Source organism: Perca flavescens, chromosome 5, assembly GCF_004354835.1.
Source record: "Perca flavescens isolate YP-PL-M2 chromosome 5, PFLA_1.0, whole genome shotgun sequence".
Taxonomy (NCBI): Eukaryota; Metazoa; Chordata; class Actinopteri; order Perciformes; family Percidae; genus Perca; species Perca flavescens.
This window is the reverse complement of record NC_041335.1, coordinates 10,663,158-10,676,127: the sequence shown is the minus strand read 5'-3', so window position 1 is coordinate 10,676,127 and position 12,970 is coordinate 10,663,158. Positions and strand designations below refer to the sequence as shown.

The 12,970-nt window shown below is 41.1% G+C and overlaps 1 protein-coding gene across 3 annotated transcripts; it reads left to right on the top strand.

The window, feature by feature from the left end:
* The first annotated feature begins 6,109 nt into the window (after nucleotides 1-6,109).
* cabp1a (calcium binding protein 1a) lies at nucleotides 6,110-12,695 on the top strand. Of its 3 annotated transcripts, XM_028579260.1 has the most exons (8): nucleotides 6,110-6,421; nucleotides 7,310-7,495; nucleotides 9,871-9,901; nucleotides 10,281-10,424; nucleotides 10,524-10,633; nucleotides 10,723-10,797; nucleotides 10,888-10,960; nucleotides 11,597-12,695. In XM_028579260.1, exons 1-8 carry the CDS (start codon nucleotides 6,281-6,283, stop codon nucleotides 11,620-11,622), a joined length of 786 nt encoding a protein of 261 aa, XP_028435061.1. In that variant the 5' UTR covers nucleotides 6,110-6,280; the 3' UTR covers nucleotides 11,623-12,695. The 3 variants fall into 3 exon arrangements, with proteins under 3 accessions (XP_028435061.1, XP_028435062.1, XP_028435063.1); XM_028579261.1 differs by lacking the exon at nucleotides 7,310-7,495; XM_028579262.1 differs by lacking the exons at nucleotides 6,110-6,421; nucleotides 7,310-7,495 and adding an exon at nucleotides 7,509-9,757.
* The last annotated feature ends 275 nt before the right edge of the window (nucleotides 12,696-12,970 follow it).

The following is a 12,970-nucleotide window of genomic DNA, read 5'->3' as shown; positions in this document are numbered from 1 at the left end:
CGGAGCAGTAGGATTACTGGAACCATTCACCTGCATGTTCTGCGCTGGCCTGATGCAGCTGGAGCCGTCAGACAGCGTTACAGCACGCACGGAGATGAGAAGGGTATGTATGGCCTTGTCTAACTCTGGGGGTTATGGTGAATAAGCTAAATTCCCAATAAGTCGGCGTGTTCCTTTAAATTAGCTGATCATAATGTAAATTAGTGAGCCACTAGTAAAGCTCATCTGCTAACCCTGACACCCACACACCTCCAAAAATATGAACTAAGCTCAACACACTTACCTGAGACTCTCCACCTGACTGTCCCTGGTCTCCCTGTCCCTCAGTTCTTTCTGTCTCCTTTGACTGTGACATAGTGACGTTAGTATTTCCATAAGCACCCATTCTTATAAAGATGTTACCAAATTGTCTTGATATGAGGACTTATTGTACTTACTTGGCGTTTTGGTGTACTGAAAAAGGATCTTATGTCTGTTTTTCTTTTCTCTGGCATCACAAATCTTTAACGTCAGATGTCTAAATATGAGTCAGGTTCATAGGTTCACCACGCGGTCATATTGTAATTATAAAATGATCTTGCGTCCTCCACATAAATATTAGGTTTCGTCTGGGACAGAGGATATTTAATTGCAGCAAACCCCCTGATCTGCCACTTAACATCATATTGAGCAAAACACAACTATAGATCTTCAATATTAACCCTAATATCAGTTCACATAACGTTAGGCTTATCGCCGTGTTAACGTTAGTTGTAGCGGGTGCATTTCTATCCAACAACCTATTAAACAAGCTAGGTAACGTTACATTATATTACACTAACATAGCGAACAAATTTATTAATTACTCAGCATCATTTCTAGTTGAGAAAAGAAAAACTTAATCCGATGTTTAATGTGAACAAAATAGCCTTGAACAGCCTACTTACTACATTCCTGTCATTACCCGATGTGAGTCGAGTGCAGATGAGTAAAGCGTACAGTATAGCCGCATCTAAGGTGGCGCGCGCCATCGTGACATCAAAATGACGTAATATCCTGCCGGCGCGCCCGGATTTATGGCAGGCGAGCAGAGGTACAAAGCGGAAACAGGAGGAACGAGTTCGCCGACAACCGGATGCCAGGACTCTCAGAGTGACTGCAAGTCTCTCTTGTAAACTTACTGGGTTAAGATGAGTTCTTTTATGGTGAATGAAAGACTTAATCCGACGAAGTAGCTCATCGAATCAAATCAAAACATTGACGGCAATGCTGCTGCCAGTTCTGCCTTTTTCTTCTTCTTCTAGTCCGTAGAAAGAGCAACGTCGGTAGCATTTGCTCATTAGCGCCACCGCTGTTCAGGAGAAGACTGCAGCTAGTGTCGCGTATAAATAGTCACGGCGATCCCATGACGTCACATTTGCACGCGCCAGCTGGGCTGCGTCTAGTATATAAGAGCCTTAAAGGAACACGCCAACTTATTGGGAATTTAGCTTATTCACCGTAACCCCCAGAGTTAGACTAGTCCATACATACCCTTCTCATCTCCGTGCGTGCTGTAACGCTGTCTGACGGCTCCAGCGGCATCAGGCCAGCACAGAACATGCAGGTGATGGTTCCAGTAATCCTACTGCTCCGAATAAGTGACAAAATAACGCCAACATGTTCCTATTTACATGTTGTGATTTATAGAGTCACAGCGTGTACAAAAAACAATGTAACATGAGACACAGCCGTCTTCTAACTGTAAACAAACCGGGAACTATATTCTCAGGCGGAAGAATATAGTACTTGGGCGGAGTGATATGCTCGCAGCAAGCCTGTCTGAGAATATAGTTCCCGGTTTGTTTACTGTTAGAAGATGGCTGTGTCTCATGTTACGTTGTTTTTTGTACACGTTGTGACTATACAAATCACAACGTGTAAATAGGAACATGTTGGCGTTATTTTGTCACTTTTGTCACTAGCAGTAGGCTAGTTGGAACCAGTTACCTGCAGGATCTGTGCTAGGCTAAGCTAATGCTGGAACCGTCAGGCAGCGTTACAGCACACACGGAGATGAGAAGGGTATGTATCGACTTGTCTAACTCTGGGGGTTACGGTGAATAAGCTAAATTCCCAATAAGTCGGCGTGCTCCTTTAAACGTACAGCAGGCAGTGGACCAAACCACTGTGAGGCAAGGGAGGGGGGACTCAAAATGTTTCTAAACTTAAAAAGCTTTTTTGGGGGGTTTGTATTGTTTTACTACTTACACAGATATTTTAAGTACACATCATTATGTCATTTACAATACACAGAATTGTTTTTAATGAGAGTTCTGGGGCGGGGGGGGGGAGACTCTTAGATGGGGGGGTCTTGACCCCCCTGAGATTTACGCCTATGCCTCCAACAGAGCCTCTCAATCCCACTGGCCTTTTTATTGAAGTGGATGTGCTGTGGCAGATTAATTGCACTATAGGGAGAGGTGGAAATCTTTGATGTGCTGATGTGTATTGGGTAAAAGAAAAAGATATATATTCATGTTCTTGTGTCATTCGATCGGGAACACTGGAGTGATTGTGTTGTGTTTGAAGGAAATCACTTTGATGTTTCTGCTGGTGATGGAGGATCTATTTTGAGCCTTAAACCTATTCACACAAGACAAAACATCTCAGTCTAATATGCTTGGATCAGTGGTGTGATTTCGCATCATTTTGGCTCACCGAGCTATAGTCTGTTAAAGCACCAGTTTGAGTTTTACATTGCAAATCCACACAAAGCTCCACTTCGCCGCTTAAACCTCTGATAGCACGTTGTCAATGAAGGGCATTGTCCTTGTCTCTTCCTCAGACGTCAGAGTTTAGTTCTTGCCATATAGGGTGTTTGGATTTTAATCAGATCAAAAATCAGGAGGTGATTTAAAATTAGGAAATCTCTCAACCGTAAAATAGACTCAGTATGGCAACACAGAGATCATCCATTGTGGCTTCGGGAGAAAAATCTTCTTTGTTCTTACAGCATGTGAAAGCCTACTCTACAAATAACCTGTGATTCAGTCTGCGAGCAGCTCTGTGAAAATATTAACGTGACCTCAAAAAGATCTTTGATGTGACTGCTAGATGGAGAGGAGTTCAATGACGGACAGAGATGTAAGGCATGGTGTCAGAGATGCACGCGATATTTGGCATTTATTCTGTACAATGCACAATGCAAGAGCTTTTTTTAGGCGTTTCGACAAACCAGAAAGGAAATAGATGTGTACAGATGGTGATCAGGGATGAGAATTGTTTAAAACCTTTCATGAAAGGAACCTGTATCCTCATTAATGTTCTGTGCAGAGAAAAAGATTACCTCAGCTCTCTGTATTCAGATTTTCTGCACACACACACACACACACACACACGTATTTCATGCTAACAGATGGACTATACAGTAACTGTATTCTTCACACAGTCACAGTCTTTATGTTTCTCTTTGGTGCCATGTTGCTGCTGTAGGTCAGAGTGAGGGCAGAGGATGATGTGTGGGGGTGTAAGGCATGAAAAACAAAAGGCACATGCAGAAATATAAAGTGCAATATGTGAATTCAAATACAATCTCAAACTGATAATTTGTCTGCCGCTTGAGAGTGCGCAGTGGTGGAATGTAACTAATTACATTTACTCAAGTACTGTACTTTAGTACAAATTCGAGGTACTCGTACTTTACTTGAGTCTTCTTTTCATGGCACTTTTCTACTTCTACTCCGCTATACATTTCAGAGAGAAATATTGTACTTTTTGCTCCACTACATTAATTTGACAGCTTTAGTTAATAGCTACTTAGCTACTCTAGATTTTTGCACGCAAAAGACAAAAATACGATGTTTTATTATAAATTAAACTACCCAAAAGTACAAGTACAGCTGCAATGATTAGCTGATTAATCACTCACTGTAGTTGAGCGACAGAACTGTTTTGATCGTTTCCAGTTTCTAAAATGTGAAGTTCCTTACATTTTCCTGATTACACTTACATACTGTAACATTTTCAATGCATGACTTTTACTTGTCTTTACATGAGTATTTTTACAGTTTGGTATTAGTACCTTTACTTAAAGGGATATTTCACCGTTGGAAAGACGAATATATCTTTAAATTGGGTCACTTATGTAGTAGAAATGTGAAAATCTTTTAGAAATTGGTGCCTTCTAGGCCGAGATAAGCCAGAAAATGTGTTTTTGGCTCATATGGATGAAAGACACCAAATCCCAGAATGCACTTGCTTCGCTGCTTTAGAGTCCACTCCCAAGCCATTCCTACCGTTTACAGACAGACACACAGTGAGACGGTCAACTCAACTCAAGTGTGTTTTATTATCATTTCAACCATATACATGAAACAAGGTTTCACCATGGCTCAAGTGGTTACACAATTAAAATATATAAAAACAACATTATATAAAAACAACATATAAAACATTTAGTGTACACACATTATAGGCACCGTAATGTTCAGATAACGCATACTAGCATTAGCGCTTGATGGGCTATAAACACTGAGTATAAACACAGCCGTAAATGTGCGTGTAATGTAGAACGGTCCTCCACCAGCGGTTAGCAGTTAGTTGGATACAAATCCCCCCATTTCTGCACCAGTCCGTGTTAACACAGCCCACCTCCACGAGTCTTATCCAGCGACAGAGCAGCGGGCCTGCTAGCTGGATAGTCCGTTACACTGTTGTTCAGCAATGATTCCACGACAACAAAAACACAGCGGTCTCTGAACTCGCGTTGGGACTTTCATTGAAGTTGGATGTAGTCCAGTTTGTTGTCTAATGAGCGGACACTTGTAAGCAGGATTGATGGAACAGGTGGCCGGCTAGCGTTAGCTTTCCACCTAGCTGCTTTCCACTCCTGCACACCGCTGTCGAGGTCCCTTTCCCCCGGCTAGCAGCGTCGGGCGACACCGCAGGCTGAGGTGCTGGTCTTTGTAACAGGCGAAGCTCGCGTAGTGTGTCGAGTGTTCCGTCTGTAATAAAGTGTTCCGCATATTCTCCAATCTGTACCAATGTATCCCGGTGATACGCATGTGCGGTAGTTTGAATGCACATAATTGCTGTAAAAGTTTTCTGTTGAAAAGACGGAGCCTGTTAGCGAGGCTGCAAGATGGCCGACGCTCGTTTTGCTTTGGATATCTTCGGTAAAGACGACAGTCCAACCCCCTATGGGCGGGTTGAAAACATGCAGAAGTAGCTCCTACTACTGGCTGTAGTCATTTTCTTTTTATAATTTATAATTTTATATATGTCAATGGCTGTAGTCCATTGCCTCTGGGCAAAAAAATCTTCAGATGACGCAAAAATCGTCATTTTACATTGGAAGATTTTTTTCCAGACCCACTATACAGAGATCTCTCGTCTCAGGGGGACATGAGGAAGGGAAGCACGGTCATTCGAAAATTCTACCGTGTTTCTACTGATACAAAGCTTGATGCCAGTTCACCTCCTGGGCACTGCCAGGTGCTCTTGAGCAAGGCACCGTACCCCCCCAACCGCTCAGAGCGCTGGTCCAGCACTGGCAGCCCACTCGCTCTGACATCTCTCCATTTGTGCATAAATAGGTCCTGAGCATGTCTGTGTGTATTTCAGGCCTGTGTGTAGTGACTTCTAACAAAACAGAGTGTAAATTGTAATTTCCCCACTGGGGATCAATAAACAGTATAAATTATTATTAATTAAATTAATGCTAAATTGGTGAATTATCCCTTTAAGTAAAGAATCAGAATATTTCTTCCACCACTGAGAGCGAGAAGTGCAGGTGAGGAGACTGGAAATAGGTCATTACAGAGTGTTCTTGTAAACTTGCCCAGTACATATTTTCACAGCCTACAAATACCAACTATCTCACAACAGCATTTGTGGCCCTTAAGCAAAGCTTGCAATACTATATGTTGCTGCAGGACAGCTGACACCCCTTATCCCATTTCTCCTGTTTGGGGGTTTGTGAATCCGTGTTGAATTGTCGGTGTTGTTCACAGATAACTACAACAGTTTGGTCACTGTGACAGTTGGGTAAACTATCTCACAGTGGAGCACCTTCTTTTCCTTTAATAGGCATAATTCTGTTTCCCTCCTTGGACCACTTCCCTCTCTCTCATTTAGTTTCTCACCCACACACATTTTCTTCTCTCTCTCTCTCTCTCTCTCTCTCTCTCTCTATCTCTCTTACTGTATCATTGGCTCCTCTTACTATTGCTATTCACTTACTCCAGATAGTGCAGTACCATTCAGTTCATTGTTTTTTTTTTTTTTTTTCAAACAGCTGTAGGTTAGCACCCCCGTCTTCATGGGTCTTGCTGTAACCAGAGTTTGCACTCCTCTTAAAATCCAAACTGCAAACTTAACGGAGAAAAGGTCCTCATGCTCCTTTTTAGTGCCTCTTTTTTCTTTTGGTATGGGAAACTGCTTACACTGGCCTCTGAGAACGGTAGGATTGTTTTCAGTGTGGGGCACTATTACACCGTGTCTTTCGCAATTGTTTGGTGGATTTTGTGGTGCATTTGAAAGGGAAATTGGGAAATGAAACTGGACAGTAGTGTTGTATCCTCAGATATTTTTTTATAGCTGTGTGCTGTTGCATTTGTTCTTTTTGCCCAAAAAGCCGCAAAAATCCTAAAAGATTTCGAAAGGTCTTTATCTATGTGTGTTTTTCAGGATATCTTTACACATGTCATGATTATTCTAGATTTTGGAGTTTTAATATCCCACTGTTTGTGGTGGAAATAACTTTATGATTCGAAAACTACTGTGAAACTGCTCTGCTTGTAGTTGGCTCTCGAGTGCATTTTGTGAAACATGTTAGATTAATGGCTTCAGACTTTGTTTGTTGCAGATCTTTGGTGTGCAATAGGACCTATTTTCTAATTAAAAAAAAAAAAGGACTATATGTCCCACAGAAGAAAATGTGTTCTAAAGTCTTTGGCGATAATAACATTAGCCTGTTCCCCGGTGCTTTCGCTCGTCTTTTCTCTGCTGTTTACTGTTCCTGTGACAGTGTATAGGTGTGAGGTGCCAGTCCCTACAACGTGGCGAGTAAACTGTTATGAATGATGAGTGGAAAGTTGGCAACATGCTTCTTTAATGATGCATTTTGTGTTTGTCATGTTTTCCTATTTGAAAAGTTTCTCTCTCATACGTACGCACGCGGACACATAATACTTTTATGGAGAAGTACACTTCTGTCCAAATTTATTCTATTGCCTCGATTCAAAAATATAGAGAGTCTACATTGACTCACACATCCTCTCTCAACTTGTATCTTCATTTCATTGTGCTCCAAAGCTGTCTAACACTGTCTCTGCACCCCTCTGGAAAGATGCTCCAGGATGCTGAGAGGAGATTCAGAGGGGTGCTGTCCTGTGAGGAGATGGGCCAGGCAGGGTATCTTGGGCCTTATCAGGAGTCCATTGTTTCCATGACACAAAACTGCGTTCTCGTGAGCAACATACGGTTGCAAACCTGTGTCTTCCTGAGTAAAGGCATGGCCACGTGCAGGCAGGCTGTACGTAAGTCTGCACAAACATCATATTTGCTTCCATATCTGTCTGTATTTACATCAGCATTATATCTGACCTGGAAAGTATTTCTGTCATTACAAAACAAGCTGCCACAACAATTATCACTGCTAGGCTGTTCAATTATTTTTCTATCATAATATTATACTATTCCCACTCCTGCTGCTTTTGACTGGTATCTTGCCAGCTGTCCATAGGGAACACACAGGTTTGGAAAATGACTTAGACTGAAAGCTCACAAATGACAACAGACGAGTTTAGGAGCTTGTATATACATGCAATGCCTTTTTGCTTTCTTGCCAATAGTTAGATAAGAAGATTGTATGGAAGCCCATTTCCGTCTGTAGAAGAAAAAATAATAAGATAAACTCTTGGACCTGTGATGAAAAAGAAGGATCCTGGAAGACATTATAATGAAAAGCTTTTCCAAAATAATGAGAAACTTTCTTAAAACTCATTATTTTGAGATACTAAGTCATGATATTGTAATAAGTAAGGCGTTATTTTGATAAAGTTTCTTATTTTGCGATAATAAGTCATTATTATGAGATAATTAATCCATTATTTTGAGAAGGTTTCTCATTATAATGACCTAATGGATATTTTTTTTAATCACATTGGTCGAAATGGGCTTCCACAATAATTGATACCACTCTTACATCTAACAGGTAAATATGTAGCTGGAGCCAGCAGCCGGTTAGCTTAGCACCAAGGCTAGAAACAGGGGCAACAGCCAACTGCTAGCCTGTCTCTGTCCAAAGGTAACAAGCTCTGTCTATAGCTAACACGTTAACATCTTGTTTGTCTAATCCATACAAAAACTAAAGTGTAAAAACGACGATGTGGTTTTTCTTGGCCAGGCGCTGTTAAAGTTATAGTGCATAGTTTCTGTCACCCCCATGATGGACTCTAAGTAATGACAACAACACTGTCGGCGCATCCACATGATGCATGCCTTCGGTGATCGCCCCCCAGCCCACCCCTCCTCCACACAGTTGCTAGTAGCGTTTAACCCGTCAAATCAAGGAGAACACGGAGAATAAAAAAAAAAACATGATGGACTCTTCAGTAGAGGTAATTGTCTTGTCTTCTTTGTCTCCAAAGCTGAACGCTGCAATTGTCCTTTCTCAGCGGTGACGTATAACTCATCACTTTCGGACAACACCATCTTGTAAACATAGCCATACTGAGAAATAGCTTTGTGGAGCTGATAGCTTAATTAGCTTTGTATCAACTCATATGGCAATGGCTTGAATGTAACAGACATTCACAAACCTTTAACGAAACAAAATGTGTGTTTTAGAGATGCTGATCGGTGAATTTTGTTACCTTCTGACAGAAATAGGCCGTTTTACCCTGTTTCCACTCTGTGTGCTAGGCTAAGCTAACTGCTGGCTGAAGCTTCATGTTTACCTTGCAGACCTCAGAGTGGTGTCACTGCTCTTATCTGTCAGCAAGAAAGCGAATAAGCGTGGTTTCCTTTCAGAACAACTTCCTGTTACTCAGTTACAATCTGCACAGCTCATATGTCTCCTTGGCTACACTATTACATGGTTATTGATCAAACAATCAAGTGATGGCAGGTGATTGTTGCATGAAAAGACTGAGCGGCCTGAGTGTTTTAGGGGTGGCAGTAGCTCCGTCCATAGGGAGTCGGGTTGGGAACCGGAAGGTCACTGGTTCAAGTCCCCGTACAGAGTGTGGACTGATAGCTGGAGAGGTGCCAGTTCACCTCCTGGGCACTGCAATGGTGCTCTTGAGCAAGGCACCAAACTTTCCTCAATTGCTTGCAAAAGTTGGATCGGCAAGTTAAGCATCCTTGGGCTCATGTGCCTCCTGTGTTTTTTATGTCAGTGGTTCCGGTTAGACAGTTCTTTGGGCCTGACGTCAACACTCAGTGTTGTGTTTAGACTTCTAACTGCTCCTGCTGTTAACCCCTGAAGGCTCTGGGATATGTCTGCCTCTGTCTCTCTGCCCTTTAAAGGTTGCGTTCATTGTAAGCAAGCACTGGGAGAAAAAAAAATCACATTCTTCTGGGAACTCAAAGGGTTATGGTTCCCAGTCATGTTTCATAGGGATCCGCCTATTTATACTTGGAGGATTTGTCATCAAGATGTGAGATAGTTTCAGTCTAACATCTTTCACCATTTGACATCCTTAAGTTGAGGTTCACAAGAAGGCTGAGGGTTGTTATGGAGAAGATGGCTGATCTAGGTTTGGGCATCAGTCGAGTCACAGCACTGTCAGTGGTACTGTATGTTTGGATGTAGCTCATACACAGACGAGTTGTGTTTGTTATGATGTGTGATCATTATGACTGCTTTTGGTTTTGTCCCAATGATTAATTGTCATTTCTTAATAGGACAGAGAGCTGCGGCCAGAGGAAATGGATGGTACGTTTCTATTTCTTTCATGTTCTATGTCTCTTTACTGATGTTAAGGTAGGGGTCAACAACCTTTACTATCAAAAGAGCCATTTAAAATTTAAAATGTTATTAAATAACCGTTATTCATTTCTATATAATTTTTTGTCAAAGCAATAGGAAGCCAGTGGAGAGCCCTGGTTTCAGACCCCTGTGTTAAGCAGTCAGACAAAATGTATAATTATTATAAAATGATTCAATGGCAAAGTGCTTTACAGAACAAACATAAAAGTCAAATGAAATGAAAGGACAAATTTGAACATGTGGTGCCAGAATTACATGTAGTGTTTATATGTGCAAAATAACATACAATTCAATTGCTAATAATATTTCTCTTGTTGCTCAACAGAGTTGCGGGATGCTTTCAAAGAGTTTGACAAGAACAAGGACGGTTTCATCAGCTGTAAAGACCTAGGGAACTGTATGAGAACCATGGGATACATGCCCACTGAAATGGAGCTGATTGAACTGAGTCAACAGATAAACATGAACTGTAAGGACTTAACTTGTGTATTTATGTGTCATGCATATTGTTGTATCCTGTTTCTGTATTGTGGTTTGAAACTCTGTGCCAAAATCTCTTTTTCTCAAGTGGGAGGTCATGTTGATTTTGAGGACTTTGTAGAGCTGATGGGCCCAAAACTCCTAGCCGAAACTGCAGACATGATTGGAATAAAAGAGTTAAAAGACGCGTTTAGAGAGGTAAGCGTCTCTGGATTCAAGCGTTGTGTGAGATTTTTTTACTATTTACTTTGTCATTTTTAATGTTGTTTTCTGCTTGCTGTCATCAGTTTGACACTAATGGTGACGGGGCCATAAGCACATCTGAGCTCCGGGATGCAATGAGGAAGTTGTTGGGCCAACAGGTAAGAGATGGATCAGATAAGAGAACAGAAAAACAAAGACCCACTGTGTGTGGTTGTCCAATAACAGCTGCCAACCATGTTTTCCCCCAGGTGGGTTTAAACGAAGTAGAAGATATCCTAAGGGATGTTGACCTGAATGGGGACGGGCTTGTGGACTTCGAAGGTAAATCACCCTTAACAAACTGCTCATATAAAAGCACTCCGAACTCTACAGCATCCTTAAAGGGACAGTTCACCCCAAAATCAAAAATGCATATTTTTCCTCTTAACTTTAGTGCTATTAATCAATCTAGATGGCACTTGGCTTGTCGTGCTTAAAGCGCCAAAAAAATGCATTTGAAAAACTCCACAGCAATGTCTCTTTCCAGCAATCATGACCCGGTCATTTAAGATAATCCACAGACCTGGTTGTGAGCAGTTTCATATAGGAACTATTTTCTGTTTACCAAATTACACCCGCCACTTGTATCACCGCGCAGAAGGAAGTGTACTCGTGGACGAGAGGCTTGTAATCCTCGGCTGACAACCGCTACAGCTCAGCGGAGGAGGACGGCGTTAATGTTTTGGAAAGAGGCGTTGCCGTTGAGTTTCTAAAAATGTTTTGGCGTTTTGAGCACCACAAGCCGAATACCATCTAGTTCCATTATATTGGAGAGAAAGCACACATCTAGATTGATTTAGCACTACAGGTAAGAGGAAATGTGTGCCTTTGATTTTGGGTTGAACTGTCCCTTTAAGGCATGCTGTAGAGTTCTTTGCAACTCTTTCATGTTGTCATTCTCCTCCTCTCTCTTCACAGAGTTTGTGCGAATGATGTCTCGCTAAGATCATAAAATGATTGGTCCTGAATGTGAAGCTGTGTCCTTCTCTATACTTGACCAAGTACACCAGAGGACATGCGAAGATCTCTGAGCCATCCTGATCTGAATGACACTGGAATTAAAACTCCTTGAATGTTACGGAGTGAAGAGTCACCTCACACTTTCAATCAATAAGTGTTCTTCCTGAAGAGTCTCAAGTTCAACTGAGGCGGAATTTGCTGTAGCCTAGCCTATGATTGTCCAACTTGTGTTTTTTGCACTTCAATTTTCACTAAATAACTTCCAGTGTCGATAGATTGCTGGTGTCTTGTCTCGTCTTCTACGTGGTAAAAAAATAAATCCCTCATTGATGTACAACAAAATCAGGATGTAAAAGATCACGGCACTGTTGAACATTTCGGTACGTTTTCATGCAGTATGTGTTATATTAGAGATAGTGGAGTGGAATGTCTTTTGTGTCACATTGGTGCTCCAACCAGGAACCCATGTGGCAATATAACACCTGTATTGTAACTGTGTGACCATCTGTGGTTTTTCACCGTGCCAGTCGAGTCCTAGCCTATAAAAGCATCACTGTATGACAACTACATGCAACGAAGAAGCAGATCTCTGATATAAATGAGAATAATGAGAAACAGAACTCAGAATACGTCACTGTTTTTCGCTACAGTCTTAGATCAAGACTATTTTCAAAGATGCACAGCTCTGGTTAGCAGCATCATATGTCTTTTAATGCTCACAGGTTTGAATTCCTAAAATCTAAGTTTGGGAACAAGTAATGTCTGTTTTTAAAAGTCCATATTGCCCTGTCTGCAATCATACAGTAGGAATGACATATGTGAACTGTGTTTACAGTGGATGTGATTATGTTGTACCTTTAACTGTATGTCAGTGTCAATATGATTGTAGTTGTGGTAACGTGCCACACATCTGTGTTGTCAAAGCAATTTTTATGCATGCCAAAGAGAGAAATTTATTAAATTCAGTATGCACATTTGCATTTTTGTCTAACAAAGTAAACAAAATATTTCGCCAAGTTAACTGTATAAAAATAAAAAAAAAGGTGTTTACATTTGAGTCCCTTTTTCTGTGATGATGTTGCCAAAGAAAACACAGGCGCAATATAGTAGAAAACGGTTTTCAGTTTGTTATTTAGATATGAAATGTAAAATAACTGTATGACCTTTGACGAATTTTGCTTTAACTTTTTATACTACAAACATATTCATTATATCTATTACTAAAGACAAATCAGATAGTTACACCCTATGCATAACATGTAGGCTACTATAAAGAGATCCCTTGCTTTATTTGGGAAGCAGTGACAGGCAGTAGGCCTATTTGCATGCTTT